The 19716-nt window shown below is 41.0% G+C and overlaps 1 protein-coding gene across 1 annotated transcript in view; it reads right to left on the bottom strand.

The window, feature by feature from the left end:
* Nucleotides 1–19716, bottom strand: part of SLC12A8 (solute carrier family 12 member 8) — a 98935-nt gene that overhangs the window by 76258 nt on the left and 2961 nt on the right. The window contains exons 2-4 of the mRNA XM_058195049.1: nt 11420–11690; nt 8369–8515; nt 722–913 (exon numbers count right to left, since the gene is read on the bottom strand). Coding sequence (XP_058051032.1) covers nt 722–913; nt 8369–8515; nt 11420–11596 — 516 coding nt within the window. The 5' untranslated portion in view covers nt 11597–11690. The remainder of the gene's footprint in view (nt 1–721; nt 914–8368; nt 8516–11419; nt 11691–19716) is intronic.

The raw sequence follows: 19716 nt of genomic DNA, 5'->3' as shown, positions 1-19716 counted from the left end.
GGTATCCAAGGCTTGGAGTAAGAATAATCTTAAATAAAAGGCATTCCACGCATAGAATCATATGCAAATCCCCACTTTACTTTCCAGGGTATCACAGAATTTTCAAAGAGCAGGTAGCATTTTATTCATACCACGTCCAATAAAAAAAACTGAATTTTAGAAAGGCACATTTAAGCAAAATTAACTTTCATCACACCTCAGAACTTTCAAATCAGTACTCTCTTTTTTTGGAATAGGTATCTTTTCAATTAACACAACAGAATTTGCAAATTTTGGGTATTATTGCCCTGAACACAGTGGTGGGTTGCTACCGGTTCTCCCCGGTTGGGGAGAGCCGGTAGTGGAGATGGTGAAGTGTCAGCAAAGTGGTTCGCTCCAACCGTCATCTGGGCCCTCCCGCCCACCTACCTTTATTATACCTTTATGCGCTATACCTACCTTTATTACTCTGTTTTTAGCCCAGCTGAACAGCACGGCAGAGCAGATTGCAATGCCTCAATTATTCAGCCTCTGAATGTGCTTGTGTGAAGTGCAAGTTTGGCGTGCGTGCGTGCGAAGCGAGCACGCAAGCACCGATTGTGCGCAAAGCGCATGAGTGAAGCAAACTGGTGGTAACACCGGTTAGAACCCACCACTGCCTGAACATAAAGGGAAAAATTAATGGGGGGAAATGACATTAAAAAAAATATATATATATATATTAAGAAAATAGCATTCTTACCTGACCAAAAACATAAAGTAGGCCAAAGGTCCCTCCAACCTGACCTCCAAGAACAGTAGAAATCATTGAATAGACTCCTCCATTTCCAATGCTACATCGTTCACAAACCCCAATGCCAGACAAGACGGTTACTAAGGCCACCATGATGACAAAGGACACCAAAAACATGCCCATTAGAATTCCAGTGTTCCCCTGAAATGGAAGGGGAGGGTTGAAGCAAAAAAGAATATGATGTATAAATTAATAATTACACTAGAAGCAAACCATTGGGGAAGGTGGCTGATATATAATCCATAAGTGAATTCACCGAAGTTACTTCACACAGAAAGACTACTGTTTGTTATAAATGAATTAATACCTAAAATTAGCTTGTGCACTGATCCCATGCCACTTCTCCCTGTACTGAATTGTACTTTCATAATGAACTGGGATGTTCAAAGTGGTAGGGATTCTTGAGAAATATGTCCTTTGCTGCAACTATCCAGAAAGATTAGCTTTCTTGAGCAAAGGAAGAGAGGTTAAGCATGAAGGGTTTTTAACACGCAACATTTAATTCTCCTGAAAACCACTCTCATGACCAAGACATACGCCTAGGTTTTCAGAAATAATCAGATATGATTATCTGATTATCTGCATCTTTCACAGGCATCTACTTATAAAATTAGGCACAGCACACAGATAGAGTTTTACATCGTGATCCATAAGGAAAGGAACAAGTTCCTGTGTTCTTATATTTCCACATTTGTATCCTCAGAGGGACTTCCAAGTATTGCCAACATGTAGATGTAAATAAAAAAGTGATCTCTTAAACTTTTCCTCTTTTAGAGATCCCTATTGTGAACAAATCCAAGCCTTTTGCTTCCTTCAGCTCTTCTTCAAAGCACTTTCTGTGTTGCTCTTATCCAGCGGGCGTGGTGTTCCTTCCTGTAGCAGCTCTCCAGAAGGGGAAGTGATTTTAAGCTTTTCGGCTAATTGTTGCTTGGTGTAGAGTATATCAGACTATACTTATACCATCAACATATTTAAGTAGCACTCTAGATTCATTGCCCATTTGAAATATATCTCTAGTACACATAACTTCAAAAAAACATGATGCAAGCTGCAACAATGCTTTCCTTTTCAAAAATAGCCCTTTAGGGAGGGAGTATAAAAGGACTAGATGCCAGCAGATGTGAACATGCTGAGTCCTGGCTTTGGTTCTCCTTGATCGTCTACAGCTGTCATCAAACCCAGCAGGGCAAGAAATTGAAATAGAATTTCATGAATGCAGCTGGATAGATATTGGTTAGCAAAAAAGATACAGGAAAAATAAAATGGGATTCAGCAATGGAAGATGTAATATCAGAAGATGTAATAACAGAAGAGGCTTATCAGAAAATCAGAAAAATGACTTTTATAATAATGAAAGAATATAATTGGGCCCATGCATTTGCTAAGTAACGTTTGCTTAACTGTGGTTCATGGAAGAAGCCACAATTAGTTGGATTTAGAAATCACAGGAAGCCATAGGGTAGAAAAAACTAGTAAGACCATCCAAGCTGGAAATATTTCAATGAAGGATGAGTCTACTCCATCTCAGCTTCTGCATTTGCAGTGAAAAGTTTGTGATCTTTTCTTAGAGTCCAATGTATAAACTCACATGTTCTTGGAAATAGGAGCCTTATATGAGTTTATCTATTTCTTTTATCTATTTCTTATTTTGCACAGCAGCCAATTATTAGTAGAATTTTGGAAATGCAATTACCACCATCAACAACAGTGCTCTATTAACACAAACCCTACTTTATCCTGGGTTGCATTGCATCCATTAATTTCAACAGGTTGGCCTACCTATCAAACTCATGAATGTTTTAACTTTTGAATGTGACCCATGTATATCAATAATTCTGGCAAAATATTTAATAAAATCAGGAAAAATGTTGCAAAAAAAATATATTTGATGTATTTAAAAAAACGAGTAGGATTACTGTTTTACAGCCGTTACCTGAGATGATACCAAATTCTTTAATGTTTCGGAGAATATGTCACTATGGCAACATGTTTCACCTGAACAGTCATTTTTAATCAGCTTCATTACAACTAATCCAAGACACTTTATTGCTATTTTTACATTCATAGAAAAACAAAGAACAAAATATTAACACAGCTATAAAAACTTTATCATATTTTAATTGTGAATGTTTAAATATTGAGAAAAATTGACGTTTCAGTTTTATCTATAAACTTTTGTAAATGGATATTGGAGCCGCAATATTATGCAGCTTATTCTGAACTAGTTTTGAATTATTTCAGCAAGATTGATTTTTTTTAGAAAACCTGGGAATGAACTAAAAGAAGGCTAGGGATGGATGCTGTAGCAAAGTATGATGATTTTATAAGATGATGCAGACCTGGTGAGACAAACTGGGTTATTGATAATACACTGTTTACTGATCTGGATACAATACCATACACTGTTTACTGATCTTGGCAGTGGCTTGCTCTCCAGTCTTGTTTTGACTTAGTTTCTGAACTTTTTGTTATCAGACAAGGTAACATCATCAGCAGGATTTTCTTGTCCTATTCTCTTTGGTTTATAAATGTCTTATGTGCCAGTTTGGTCAATTAGTCATGTGGTTGGTTGTTCATTTGGAGCTATATTTAAATTCTGAGCAGCTGATTGGTTCTCTTGTTGGTTGGTCGTTCAAATGATAACATTAAGAATTATTTTCCAAAACACCAGGCAAAAGCCATTTTGTTTCCCACAACTATTATAGCTGTATCAGTGGTAGAAATATATTCTGCCCAAGTATCAACCTTGTTGCTACTAAATATTGAGAATTTAGCAAGTTGTCACTCCCAAATGAACTCAACATTTGGTAATACCAGGGCTGTTCAGGGACAGTAGAGTTTTGCCATTTTCAACTCATTAAATGCTGTTGTAGTTAAGTCAGTGCAAACCACTCTTGGCTTTAACACAATGAGCACAATTCATTACGTGAGAGATATATCAAAAGAGTATCTATTCCATGCATCTTGTTGACAAGCGGGATTGTTCCTCCAGTTACTCCAAGATATAAATCCTTGACATTCACATTATATCACAGCATAGTCCAACCAAAGATTAAGTAAATAAAATAAAAGCCATGTAGAGCACAAATTATATCTGGGATTCTTGTGGGGGGGCACTACTGGACACAATCCTATTTGCTTCCAGGGTAAAACCTTGATGCTCACAGCACACTGATCTACAATTATCTAATTCTACAGGCAAAAGCGGTAAGGAAAAATGTTAATCACACAGCTCATTGCTTTAACTGTCTTCTCCCCATTGCATTCTTAATTTGGTTGTAGGATGAGCCGTTTGCCAGTATTCTAATGATATTATTTATTTATTTATTTATTTATTTAAATTTTTATACCGCCCTTCTCCCGAAGGACTCAGGGCGGTTCACAGCCTGATAAAAAATACAAAATAATACAATATAAATACGATTAAAATATAATTAAAAAACTTATTAAATTGGCCATGATTAAAATTTAGAATAAAACCCATTAAAAACCCATAAATTTAAAAACTAACCCAGTCCAGCGCAGATGAATAGATGAGTTTTAAGCTCGCGACGAAAGGTTCGGAGGTCCGGAAGTTGACGGAGTCCTGGGGGGAGTTCGTTCCAGAGGGCGGGAGCCCCCACAGAGAAGGCCCTTCCCTGGGCGCCAGACGACACTGTCGCGCCGACGGCACCCTGAGAGTCCCTCTCTGTGAGGCGCACGGGTCGGTGAGAGGTATTCGGTAGCAGCAGGCGGTCCCGTAGATAGCCCGGCCCTATGCCATGGGCGCTTTGAAGGCGTTCACCAACACCTTGAAGCGCACCGGAAGGCCACAGGTAGCCAGTGCAGCCTGCGCAGGATAGGTGTCACGTGGGAGCCACGAGGGCTCCCTCTATCACCAGCGCAGCTGCATTCTGGACTAACTGAAGCCTCGGATGCCCCTCAAGGGAGCCCCATGTAGAGAGCATTGCAGTAATCCAGGCGAGGCGTCACAAGGCGTGAGTGACTGTGCATAAGGCATCCCGGTCTAGAAAGGGCCGCAGCTGGCGCACCAGGCGAACCTGGTGGAAAGCTCTCCTGGAGGCGGCCGTCAGGTGGTCTTCAAAAGACAGCCGTTCATCCAGGAGAATGCCCAAGTTGCGCACCCTCTCCATCGGGGCCAATGCCTCGCTCCCAACAGTCAGCCGTGGACTCAGCTGACTGTGCGGGATGCCGGCATCCACAACCACTCCGTCTTGGAGGATTGAGCTTGAGCCTGTTTCTCCCCATCCAGACCCGTCGGCTTCCAGACACCGGGACAGCACTTGATAGCTTCATTGGGGTGGCCGGTGTGGAAAAGTACAGCTGGGTGTCATCAGCGTACAGCTGGTACCTCACACGAAGCCACTGATGATCTCACCCAGCGGCTTCATGTAGATGTTGAACAGAAGGCGAGAGAATCGACCCTGCGGCACCCACAAGTGAGGCGCCGCGGGCCGACCTCTGCCCCCGCCAACACCGTCTGCGTCCGGTCGGAGAGATAGGAGGAGAACCACCGATAAGCGGTGCCTCTCACTCCCAATCCCTCCAGCCGGCGCAGCAGGATACCATGGTCGATGGTATCGAAAGCCGCTGAGAGGTCTAATAGGACCAGGGCAGAGGAACAACCCCTATCCCTGGCCCTCCAGAGATCATCCTGTGACCAAAGCCGTCTCAGTGCTGTAACCGGGCGGAAGCCGGACTGGAACGGGTCTAGATAGACAGTTTCCTCCAGGTGCAGGAAACTGATATGCCACCATACTCTCTACAACCTTCGCGCGGCGGGTTGGAGACCGGACGATAATTACCTAAAACAGCGGGTCAGGAAGGCTTCTTGAGGAGGGCCTCACCACCGCCTCTTTCAAGGCGGCGGAAGACTCCCTCCACCAAAGAAGCGCTCGTAATCCCTGGAGCCAGCCTCGTGTCACCTCCTGAGTGGCCAGCACCAGCCAGGAGGGGCACGGGTCCAGTAAACACGTGGTGGCATTCAATCTACCCAGCAACCTGTCCATGTCCTCGGAGCCACAGGGTCAAACTCATCCCAAACAATATCACCAAGACCGCCCTCAGGCGCCCGTCCGAATCGCCACAATTTTGGTCCAGACCGTCCCGAAGCTGAGCGATTTTATCGTATAGATAACGTTAAACTCCTCAGCACGTCCCTGCAGCGGGTCATCCCGCTCCCCTGGTGAAGGAGGCGGGCCACCAAACAGGGCAGCTGGGCGGTTATCTGCCGGCGCAATGAGGAGGAGGCGTAGCAACGCCTCGCTTCCCTCAGTGCCACTAGGTAGGTCCTAGTATAGGATCTAACTAGTGTCCGATCAACCTCTGAGCGGCTGGACCTCCAAGAACTCTCTAGGCGTCTTCTCCGGCGTTTCATCCCCTCAGCTCCTCGGAGAACCAAGGGCGGTTGGGATCTGCGCCGGGTCAGAGGCCGCAGAGGCACGACATGGTCTAAACCCCCAGCCGCAGCCCGTTCCCAGGCTGCGGCCAGTTCCTCTGCCGTGCCGTGAGCCAGACCCTCAGGGAATGGCCCAAGCTCCGTCCGGAACCTCTCTGGGTCCATCAGGCGCCTGGGACGGTACCAACGTAATGGTTCCGTCTCCCTGCGGTGTTGGGTAGCGGTCAGAAAGTCCAGGCGAAGGAGAGTGATCTGACCATGACAAAGGCTCTGTGACTATATCTCCCAAGTCCAGATCCTTCAACCACTGACCAGAGATAAAAATCAGGTCCAGTGTGCCTCCCCCAATGTGAGTAGGGCCATCCACTACTTGAGTCAGGTCCAGGGCCGTCATGGAGGCCATGAACTCCCGAGCTACTGTCGATGACGAGCCAGCAGATGGCAAGTTAAAGTCCCCCATGACTAAAAGTCTGGGGTCTCCACTGCCACCCGGCAAGCACCTCCAGGAGCTCGGGCAGGGCCGCTGTCACGCAGCAAGGAGCCAGGTGCGACCAGCAAGCCCATCTGACATCTATGACCCCACCTCACAAGAGGATTCACACCCGGCAATCTGAGGTACAGTGGTCTCCTCGGCTCTAGACTCTCTTTAATAACAACCGCCACCCCCACCCCTACCCTGGGCCTCGGCTGATGGAATGCACGGAAACCCGGTGGGCACATCTCAACCAGGGCACGCCTTCAGTGCCCAGCCAGGTCTCCGTAACGCCTATAATATCCGCGGCACCCCCCTGAATCAGATCATGTATTAGGGGGGCCTTATTGGCCACGGACCGTGCGTTGCATAACATCAGTCGAAGGCCCAGGCTCTGAGGGTCTTGACCATCCGCGGAACGGGGGAAGTCAGGGGATCGGGCACGCAATCGCCTGTATACATCGAACGTGACCCCTAAACCGATGCGATCCCCTTCCGCCATATCTGCCCCTCCCACTTACCGTGCAGATGGACTCACCCTCACACAAAGGAACACACTCCCCCATAACCTCCGAACCGATTTGATAGTCGCCACGAGCATGCGCTGGAACTGGTTTCCCCGACGGGCTACCCCATCACCCACCCTAACCCTCCCACCCACCCCAACCCAAACCCGTCGGTTTCCTCCCCTTAAAATTTCCATTAAAACTCCCACCCGGCGGGTTTCTCTCGTCTTCATTATGCATTGGTTAACAAGCTGTTTAAAAAGCTAACAATAACTGCAGATGGAGCAGCTGGTAATAGTTCTGCAGAGCAACATGCATTCAATGCTTTTTTAAAAAAAAGTCTGAGAAAAACCCTTTACTTGAAAAGACACCCCTTGTTTCTGGAATTTGCTTTTTTTTTTTAAGGAAAGCTATTTTTATACAAGTTGTCCTCCCCTTTATGATCACAATTGGGTTCAAAATTTCCACCCCCAAGCCAGGAGGACCTCAGAAATTTATGACTTTTTTTTTGCTGTGTTTTTTAAGTGAATCACTGTAGTTGTTAAGTGAATCATGTGGTTATTAAGCAAATATGGCTATTCTTATCGGCTTCACTTGTTGGAAGCCAGTTAGGAAGGTTGCAAATGGTGATCATATAACTGTGGGATGCTGCAACCAGTGTCAATGCATATCAATTTCCAAGCCCCTGAATTTTAATCACATGACTATGGCTCCAACGGTTATAAGTGGAGGGACTGCTCATAAGTCACTGTTTTCGTTGTGTTGTAACTTCAAATGATCACTAAATGAATGGTTGTAAGTCAAGGACAAGTGCACACATTGTTTTTAAAAGATCAGCAAAAATTAAACCACACAGCATAATAACCAGAGGTGGGTTTCAGCAGATTCTGACCAGTTCTGGAAAACCAGTAGTGGAAACTTTGAGTAGTTCTGAGAACCAGTAGTAAAAATTCTGACTGGCCCTGCCCCCATCTATTCTCTGCCTCCCAAGTCCCAGTTGATCGGGAGGAAATGGGGATTTTGCAGTAACCTTCCCCTGGAATGGGGTGGGAAGGGAGATTTTACAGTATCCTTCCCCTGACACACCCACCAAGCCAAGCCAAGCCCACCAAACCATGCCATGCCCACCAAGCCCCACCCACAGAACCGGTAGTAAAAAAATTTGAAACCCACCACTGATAATAACCTCTGTGAGTTATTGCTTAATCCCATATACTTACAACCAGCCAGCCTGTCCGTAGAAAGAGAACTACTCCAAAGATGTTAATCATACAGGAAGTAAAGACTCCATCCCATGTTCCAAAAAGCACTGGTTCCCAAACAAAAAGTTGTATTTTCCACCAAGGTTTGTTAGGCGTCTGATAACCCTGAGGAGAAAAAAAAATTTTCAAGTTACTTTTAATTTGTCATCTTCCTAAATATGGCGGCAAAGCTGTAGAAAAATCCATCCAACCTTGTACCAGAACATTCACATTTTATATCTAAATTTGCACATCACAAGCTAGGATTTAATCACGGCTTATTGAACACCCAATAGTGACTGGAGCCACACTAGGCAAAGCCTTTGAATGAGACATTTAAAATACATGGAATCACAGAGGAACATCCTCTTTTTAAAGCACTAAAGCAGCTCTGGTTTTTACATATCTTGTGACTCATATAAAATGTATTGCACAGCTGTCAACCACAAAATATGTACCAGATGTAACCATTATGCAGGTAATCCCCAAGTTATGACCATATTGGAGCCTGCCTGCCCAACGTGATCCCAATTTGTGATGGTTGTAAATAGGGTTATCCAGGAGGCTGATCGGATTTTATGATCTTTTTTGTAATGGTTGTTAAGTGTCGCAATATTACAAGAGCAAAAAATAGATTCAAGCTAAATGTCAACCGCTTCAAACTTGATTGCAGAAAATATGACTTCTGCAACAGAGTTGTTAATGCTTGGAACTCATTACCTGACTCCATAGTCTCTACTCAAAATCCCAAAATCTTCAACCAAAAACTGTCTACTATTGACCTCACCCCATTCCTAAGAGGGCGTGCATAAGAGCACAAAAGTGCCTACCGTTCCTGTCCTATTGTTCCCTTTATTATATCAAATTAATATAGTTGATGCATATTTTTTTACTTACATATATATATATATATATATATATATATATATATATATATATATATATATATATATATATATATATATATATATATATATATTCTTTAAGATATGTTGTTTTATCTATGACGATTGTTTGTGTATACTTTTGTGACAAAAATAAATAAATAAATAAATAAAAAACACTACGGTGTTAGGCAAATCCATAGTTTGCTGTGGGCCATTTTTGTCAAAACCAGTAGTAAATGCTACTTTGGGGCCAAACCATCATAAAATGCAGTAATGTTACTGTGGGATTCTACAAACAGCTACAATATAGCCTGGCTGCCAAAAACACTGAACTGTGTTCATGTGACCATGGGGTGGTGGGAGGACAACCATTGTAAAAAGGTAAAGGTAAAGGTTCCCGTCGTGTCCCATTCCTCCTCTGACGGCTGGGTCTGGGAAGTCTGTATCAAGCGTGGCCATGAAGCCTCTGCAGCTTTGCCAAATTCCTGTCAGAGTTCTCAGGGCAGGCAGGAATCCAAGGTGTGACTTCAGCAACCAGATGAACTTTGCCTGACTCAAGGAATGCCAAAAAGCAGATCCTTTATATAGGCCATGGGGTATGGCTCCATGACTCAGCACTTATCCAGGCCTGCCCCTCACTTCCTTTTGCTGACATCGTCTCTCCATTCTCCGGAAGCGGGGATCTGTCCACTTTTCGTCTTCCTGCTCAGCTGCCGGCAATTCTAGCTCGTGGCTGGCTTCATGCTCACATGCTGTAGGAGGGAGGTTTGTTTGCTCAGTCTGTCCGGGCATGGTGCCAGGGCTGGGGGCTGGAGGCATGCCAGGCCATTCTTCTTCACTGGCTCAGATAGCAGGAGATGGGAGGGGTCCAGCTGAGGAGAGGAGGGCGAGGCACAACATTTCCCCTCGCACATACGTGCTAGTTGTTCCCAACTCTAGCGGGCGGTGCTCATCTCCATTTCAAAGCTGAAGAGCCAGCACTGTCTGAAGACGTCTCCGTGGTCATGTGGCCAGCATGACTCAATGCCAAAGGTGCACAGAACACTGTTACCTTCCCACCAAAGGTGGTCCCTATTTTTCTACTTGCATTTTTTAGATGCTTTTGAACTGCTAGGTTGGCAGAAGTTGGGACAAGTAACGGGAGCTCACCCCGTTACACGGCAGCACTAGGGATTCAAACTGCTGAACTGCTGACCTTTCAATCGACAAGCTCAGAGTCTTACCCACTAAGCCACTGCGTCACTAAGCAACCAGTCGGAAGTCAAGGGCTACTTGTTGTTTAGTACCATCTGTGAATCCACTCTATTTCAAGAAAGATTCTGGATAAATGATATTGGAAGTTTCTGTGGATGGTTATTGCACTGGAATTCTGTCACAAACACAAGATAATTTCCTTGTGAGATTTCCAAATTTTGTTCAGCATTTTCACTTGTCACACTACGAGTGCGCAGAAAACTCTCTTGGTCTTAAACAAGGAAAATAAAATATTGTACAATTAATCCCTCGGGTGTGATGGGTGACAACCTATTTTTTAAAAAATATTCTTACATTGATGATTTAATTATTTTGTAAAAATCTAGAAATTAGTATAAGCCAATTTCATAGTATATAAAAAATTGATATGAAAAATAGAGGAGAAAATCTTTATAGTTAGTCCTTGACTTAACAGCCAGTCATTTAGCAAACAGTCGACGTTACAACCTATTTGAAAAAGGGGACTTAATGACTCATATCTGAAGTTCTGACAGTCACAGTCATGTGACTGCTCTTCAGAAGCTTGGCAACACAAACACATTCATGGCTGTTTGCAGCATCATGCAGTCACATTACTGCATTTTGCAACAGTTTTGCTGAAAACTGCCCATTCTGGCTTACGGCAGATTCCCCTTAGTGAACAATGGATTTGTACTTTCAACTGCGATGTTCACTCAACAACCATAGCATTCACTTAACAACCAGTGGAAAAGCATAGTAAAATCAAGCCAGTTTGCTTGACCGACACATTTTATGCAAAAGGCCATAATGAACAGGCTCTCTTATAGTCATATGTTGAGGTCTAGCTGTATTCCATTATGCCCTTCATCCTGCAAAGTCTCAAGACAGAACTCGGTTGATAAATAAAAGATAAGCCTTCTTAACATACCTGTTTGGCTTCTTCAAGAAAAAGTTCTTGCACATACCCATCACTTCTCATGCTGGTCCTGATTTGGGGCAGAAATGCTCCGCCTTTCACATTGGATGGTTCTGCCATGACAAAGACAAGCCACTGCAGGGAGTGCTCCAAATCAACTATCATGCCCAGATGAATCAGATATTTCATGGCTTTATGGCAGCCAGGCTTGGCAGAAACACAGGTTACTGTCACCTCAACACATATTGACACAACCAGGTTTCACTGAAGTGGAGGACTAAAACTGGAATAAAAATAGCATAATATAAATTGTTTGTACTATACGATTGTACAAAATTGTTTGTACTATATGATAGCCTGAAGAAGACATTAATATTAAGGCTTATGCACCTATCTGAATGCTAGATCTGGTTTTATTTCTCCCCGCTGTGCTAACTTACTTCCCTAATGTTTTGCAATGCACCAGCATGAAAAATAAATATATCTTCAAGTCAAGCTTGATAGCCATGAAGTATTCTTGGCAGCAGTATGGGTTTCCTATATGTACTTTTTCCAGGATGTTTTTCAACTTCCCAGTCTTGTCAATAGCTCTGAATTCTATATGGGAGACCAGGAAATTGATCTATGCAAGAATTAACCAGGTCTAGCCCTACTTAGCTTCCAACCCCACAGAAAGTCAGCTAAGAGCTGCTACATGCGAAGACACCCAAAAGAGAGTGATAAAGAAAAGCACTGCCCATCAGTTAGCAAATGGAAGGAATGTAAAATTGAACATTCTTGGTTTTAGGAAAGAAGATGGACAGACTTTGTTGAGTATATAGTCATAGTAGAAGAGCAATGATTTCATTTACTATTTTCGTACACCTGGAAAAGGAGCTTATGATTTCCAGATATTAACTAGAACTGCCAGTATCCCTCTCCAGGCTATCTGGAGTTGATCATCGCTCTAGTTCAGCAACAACCTGATCATCAACTTGAAGCTCAAATCTTGCCATCTTGCCTTCTTATTGGGGCAATATTTCTTGTAGCTCTTTCCTATATATTGCCCACTGAGTTTATCCAGTGCACTAAACTTTGTTGGGTAACTGGGCTCACAAATCATATTGGCTGAGTTCAGGCTCTTCTCACATATTGTTAAGATATTCCTGCACTCTGTGCAAACTTCCCATGAAGCCGAATTGAAGCAGTTAAGGTTCATTGATTTCCCAGTGCTTATTCCCCTCCAGTGGAAAGAAAGAATCTTTGCCAGTCACCACCACCCTTGCTGTTTTTTCAGTGTTACTGTGGCTTCACACAGGGAAGAAAGCAGCAGGGAGTGATGAACTTACAACACAAAGGAAAAATTTTTATGCAAATCAGTAAGGAAAGTAAAATGTCAGGCTGCTTTTAAAAAGAATCCATCAGAAAGCTGCAAGTAGAAACTTTATTTTGCAAAAGCTTCACCACTGTTTTCAACGTTTTGCATGGTGAAATGCTTCCAAGAAAAAGCAAAAATAAATTGAATATTTCTAGGCACGTCCATTGGAATGCTTTATGTTCCTAAGGGATTTGTTTACTGGAATGATGTGGCATTCAGAAAGTCTAGTAACACATGAAGAGAAATGTATGTACAGAAAGCATTTATTCTAGTATTCTGAAAAATATGAAAACTGATACCAATTTTCAAAGGATGGCTGAGAAGCCCAAAGTGACGGATGCAACTAATTCTCCTTTAACATTCACTTTAATATCTGACTTCTTTCTCTTTCTCTCTTTCTCTCCCCATCTGTTCCTAACTGCCAGGGAACAGATAGACAGTTATTAAAGGTGTAACATGATTGCTTGCAAAGGGCTTTTGATCTCGGAGCAAGAACTGTCTGTAAGCTAGAGTCTTCTGATGCCAAGCCTTTCTTTAACATATGAAGTCCATATGAATTTAGTCTGAAACAGGATTTTTGCAGAAAGATTAGCTGCCTATAAAACTCAGAGCTGGTTCACATATTACACTAGATTAAGCTATACTGTGTGGTGGATTTTCTGTGTTTTGTAAATTACCCTGAATCACTTGTGTGAGATGGGTGGTTCTATAAATCATATAAATAAATAAAGGAGCTATAGCTAATAATGGTTTACAAATAAGTTATAAATGGCTGGTTCTGCTATACTGAAGCAATATGGGTTACTGTGACATTCCTCTGAAATGAGTGTGTATTCAACTGAATTTGACAATGCCTTTACTTATTATCAATAAACATTTGGAAATCTTTCAAAACATCTGTGCAGCTCTTATTGAATTGCTGATATATTTACAAATGTTCTCTTTTTACATAAGATTCCTTTTTCCTCAGGATTTCATCAGACAATAGTTTTACACAGTGTATTCAGACTTGTTTTTTGTGTTCAAACAGCTGTTACCGTAACTTCAAACTTGAATTATTTGGTTTATCTTTTCCCGATTTTATGTATATGTGATAATTTATCATTGCTGTCCCACTAATATATACAAATAAAAAAATATACATATCTGCATTTAGCTTTATTATAGTGTTCCACTAAAGTCCCAGAGCGAACTACTAGCTGGTAAAAACCAGATTGCTTTGAACAATTGATGGGGAATGAGAGACTGAACATTCATTTTGGCAGTCTGTTTTCATATTCATCCTTAATAACTTTTTAAAGTTTGTTCCATAGCTTCTCTGTTTGTCTGCCAAAGAGATTCAGGATGTTAAAGCAATTCCTGTGTCTGCATATTAAACATATCTATCTCTTTCACTGTTATTCAAATAATTTGGTTTCCCATCCTCTCACCATCCTGCAGCCCTCCTCGGAACTCACCCAAGTTTGTCACTGTCCTTTTTGAGCTACAATACACTGAGTTAAACACAAGGGTCTGATCAAGGCAAAGCACAGTGGTATAATAACTTCTTGTAATCTGAATTCTGTTTCCATTAATACCTCCTAAAAAAGCAAGTGCATCACACTGCTGGGTTCATGCTTACCATGTGATCTCCTAGACCTAGAACATCTATTCATTACTGTGCCAAGCCAGATCTTCTCCCCCCCTCCCCAATCTGTACTTGTACCTTTTTTTCTCATGCAATATTTTATATTTATCTGTGTTAAATTTAATCCTGTTTGCTTCAGCCCAGTGTTCAAACCTGTCTAGAATTTTTAAAATCTTCACCTTCTCTTCTAAAGCATCGGCCACGTCTAGTTTTACATCAGCTGCACATTTGGTAATCATTTACTCAACCGCTTCAACCAGGTTATTAATAAATCGTTGAACAGCACAGAGCCCAGGGCTGAGCCCTGTAGCATTCAACAGAGTAGAACTTTCCAATGTCCAGCTATTTGGGAGTATTTCTGAGTGCAATCATTCAGCCAATTATGAATCTGTTACAGTTCTATCATTGGGATTGTATTCAACCATTTTATTAATGTCAAATGCTTTGATGGGATCAAGATATGCTTTGTCCACAGCACTTTCCCCAATCTAATAAGATAATATGTCAATCAGAAATGAAGATAAGGTTAACGTGGCATGACTGTTTATGCAAAACACTTGCAGGCTCTTGTTAATTGTTGCATTACTCTCCAAGTGCTCATAAAATATGCTCTTTAAGAGACCATTCAAGGACCTTGTCCACAATGGACTTTATATTAATTTCTCTGTCCTATTTACAAAGGTGGTAGCCTAGTGAGATTAGGTCTGTCTTAGTTTCTCTACTGCTTCTCTACTGCTGAGAAGCAAACATAATCTTGATAAGCTACTTTATCATAGTCTGGTCTATATACATATTATGTATATAATAATATAACATAATATAATAACATAATAACATAATATATTAGAACTATTGTTTAGGCATGACCAAAAATAGTACGCCTATTTATTACTCGATGCTAGACCTATCACCTGGCCAGAAAGAAAGATCTCTCTGGTGTTATCTAATGGTCTTAGGGATTTTGACACAGTCTGAATATGATAGCTGTTATCAGAGATAGCCAGGTTGTCAATATTTAATTTATATTAAACAAGCAACTGGATCCAAAATTTGCAATTCTCGAAACATGTATTTTAAAGACTACTTGTGCAGTAAAAAGTTCAGGTAATATAAAAAATGAATTAAATTGATCAATGAAAAAACCTGGACAATCTCTAATGTGAAAATAGTTTCACATTCATATAGTGATAAAAGAGAATGGACTTAGAACAAGATACAGTAATCGGTGGCTTTTCCGATTTGAGCTCCAAGATGCCTTTGGGAAGCACACCACAATAATAATGGGGGACTTTAACTACCATGACAGTAATTGGGAAACAAATTCTGAACCTACTGGAAGATCAAACAGATTCCAGACAAACCTAGCAGACAACTTTCTCTCCCAAAAGACAGTGAAGGCAATGAGAGGGTCAACCATACTGAACTTACCGCTAACAAAATTCTCAGTAACAGAAATGAAATGAATGAAACCTCCAACCACCCGTCGTACATAACCCCCAACCGACTATCTTTCAAACTAGCTACGCACGCCCCTTACTTCTTCTACACCAAACACTGCAGATCTTAAATGCAAATTGATAAATGCAAGAAGCATTGTAAATAAATTGCCTGAATTTATCCTCTTGTTAAACATTGGTACATTTAATATTATGTTTGTTTGCGAAACATGGCTGTACTCATCCCTCCCTGACTCCATTATTTCAAATAAACAGTATCATGTTTTTCGGCCAGATCGCAAAAGCCGCAGAGGAGGTGGAGTGGTTATCTTTTACAAAAAGTCACTGAATCTTAAAAATATTCAAGTTACACATAAACTTTCTCTTTCTGAGACTATTGTATGCGACCTGTCCCTTAACATCATACTTCGATTCTTACTATGCTACAGAGCCCCTGACTACGTCATCGCTCATGCAAACAAGTTAACCACCCTGCTAACATGGGCTACCTCTTGCCCATATCCTCTCATCTTCCTGGGAGATCTTAATCTACCTTCTATTAACTGGATAACAAATGAATGTACAACTGAACCCATCCATACTACCCTATAAAACGCTGTTACAAACCTTGGTCTAGAACAACTAGTAACTAACAATACAAGACTCAGCAACAGCCTTGACCTCATCTTCTGCAACAACAAAACTCAATTTATGGACTACAAATAAAAGAACCCTTTTCCAACAGTGACCACAGCACGATAGACTTTTGTCTCAATATACGCCCTTACATAAATCATCATAATAATGGTATTCCAAACTACAATTTCAAAAAAACCAACTATGACCTTATAAACTACAACTTCTCATTTCTTGACTGGCAAAATCTGTTCTCATCCTGCATCACTGCAGAAGACCACTATAAAGTTTTCCTATTTGAAGTCAATAGAGTCATTAATCTTTACATACCACAAACCACCACCAAAACCAGAAAAAACAAATTACCCATATCAATAAAAAAGCTTCAATCCCAAAAAAAATCCCTCTGGAGAGGAAACAAAAAGGGCTATGTAGCAAATTTCAAAAACCACTACAGAAATATATGCAATCAAATAAAAACTGAATGCACCAATTATCACACCAAGCAAGAAGAAGACCTCTTGCGCACAAATTTGAATCATGCTTTTTATAATTTTGTGAACAACAAACTTAAAGACTCGAAATCCATCCCACCACTAAAAGATTCTAACAGCAAAGAATATAATGATGAAACAGTTAAAGCAAACCTCTTCAACACATTCTTTGGCACAGTCTTTGTTAACAGTAATGACTTATACCCGACATTCCCCAATCGTACCAACAATGAGTACAAAGACCTAACACATATAGATTTCACAGAAGATAATGTTGAAAAAGTTCTTTGCAAACTGAAACCATCCCTATCTATTGCACCTGATGGACTATGTACATATTTCTTAAAAAAGATTTCCACTAATATAGCAGAACCGCTAAGCATAATCTTCGAAAAAGCTTTCACAACCAGTTCCCTTCCCAAACTTTGGTCACTTGCCACGGTCAAAAAAGGAGACCCCAGCCTAGTTGAAAATTAGAGACCTATCTCTCTTTGCTGTGTCACCTGCAAAGTAATGGAATCTATCATCAACCAATCCATTACCCTCCATCTAGAAACAAACAACCTACTCTCTAATAAACAATTTGGTTTCAGAAAAAAATTATCATGTAATTTACAACTTCTTCACTGCAAAAACATATGGACTACAAATCTTGATCAGGGCAAAGCAATAGATGCAATCTACATAGACTTCTGTAAAGCTTTCGACATGATAAACTTTTCCTAAAACTAAAATCCTATGGCATCTCAGGATCCCTTCACAATTGGATAACAGCTTTTCTATCAAACAGACAACAAGTGGTCAAAATTGGCAATGCTCTATCAAATCCTGTTCCTGTTAAAAGTGGCGTTCCCCAAGGCAGCGTTCTTGGACCAACACTTTTGATATTATACATTAATGATCTCTGTGACCAATTACAAGTAATTGTGTTCTCTTTGCTGACGATGTCAAACTATTTAACACCACCAACAATACAGCTATCCCCCAAAAAGACCTTGACTTTTTATCTGAATGGTCTAAAGCTTGGCAACTCCAAATCTCAACCACCAAATGCTCAGTCTTACATATTGGAAAAAAGAACCTAAACACTAAGTACAAGCTTGATGGACATTACCTTACTGATGACCCCACCCTGTTAAAAGTGGCGTTCCCCAAGGCAGCGTTCTTGGACCAACACTCTTCATATTATACATTAATGATCTCTGTGACCATATTACAAGTAATTGTGTTCTCTTTGCTGACGATGTCAAACTATTTAACACCACCAACAATACAGCTATCCTCCAAAAGACCTTGACTTTTTATCTGAATGGTCTAAAACTTGGCAACTCAAATCTCAACCAGCAAATGCTCAGTCTTACATATTGGAAAAAGAACCTAAACACTAAGTACAAGCTTGATGGACATTACCTTACTGATGACCCCACCCTGTTAAAAGTGGCGTTCCCCAAGGCAGCGTTCTTGGACCAACACTCTTCATATTATACATTAATGATCTCTGTGACCATATTACAAGTAATTGTGTTCTCTTTGCTGTGTTACCTGCGAAGTAATGGAATCTATCATCAACCAATCCATTACCCTCCATCTAGAAACAAACAACCTACTCTCTAATAAACAATTTGGTTTCAGAAAAAAATTATCACGTAATTTACAACTTCTTCACCGCAAAAACATGAACTACAAATCTTGATCAGGGCAAAGCAATAGATGCAATCTACATAACTTCTGTAAAGCTTTCGACTCAGTAGTACATGATAAACTTCTCCTAAAACTAAAATCCTACGGCATTTCAGGACCCCTCCACAATTGGATAACAGCTTTTCTATTAAACAGACAACAAGTGGTCAAAATTGGCAATGCTCTATCAAATCCTGTTCCTGTCAAAGACTACTTCAGCTTCAATTGCAACAATACACGAGCACACAATAGATTTAAGCTTAATGTTAACTGCTCCAATCTTGATTGCAGAAAATATGACTTCAGTAACAGAGTTAATGCTTGGAATACACTACCTGACTCTTCCCAAAATCCACAAAGTCTCTTCCCAAAATCCACAAAGCTTCAACCAAAAACTATCTACCATTGACCTCACCCCATTCCTAAGAGGTCTGTAAGGGGCGTGCATAAGAGCACAATTGTGCCTACCGTTCCTGTCCTATTGTTTCCTTTTGTTATATCCAATTAATATAGTTATTAATCTTTACATACCACAAACCACCACCAAAACCAGAAAAAACAAATTACCCATATCAATAAAAAAGCTTCAATCCCAAAAAAAATCCCTCTGGAGAGGAAACAAAAAGGGCTATGTAGCAAATTTCAAAAACCACTACAGAAATATATGCAATCAAATAAAAACTGAATGCACCAATTATCACACCAAGCAAGAAGAAGACCTCTTGCGCACAAATTTGAATCATGCTTTTTATAATTTTGTGAACAACAAACTTAAAGACTCGAAATCCATCCCACCACTAAAAGATTCTAACGGCAAAGAATATAATGATGAAACAGTTAAAGCAAACCTCTTCAACACATTCTTTGGCACAGTCTTTGTTAACAGTAATGACTTATACCCGACATTCCCCAATCGTACCAACAATGAGTACAAAGACCTAACACATATAGATTTCATAGAAGATAATGTTGAAAAAGCTCTTTGCAAACTGAAACCATCCCTATCTATTGCACCTGATGGACTATGTGCATATTTCTTAAAAAAGATTTCCACTAATATAGCAGAACCCCTAAGCATA

Source organism: Ahaetulla prasina, chromosome 1 (genome assembly GCF_028640845.1).
Source record: "Ahaetulla prasina isolate Xishuangbanna chromosome 1, ASM2864084v1, whole genome shotgun sequence".
Lineage (NCBI taxonomy): Eukaryota > Metazoa > Chordata > Lepidosauria > Squamata > Colubridae > Ahaetulla > Ahaetulla prasina.
The sequence above is the reverse complement of the archived record's forward strand: the minus strand, read 5'-3'. Positions and strand labels throughout refer to the sequence as shown.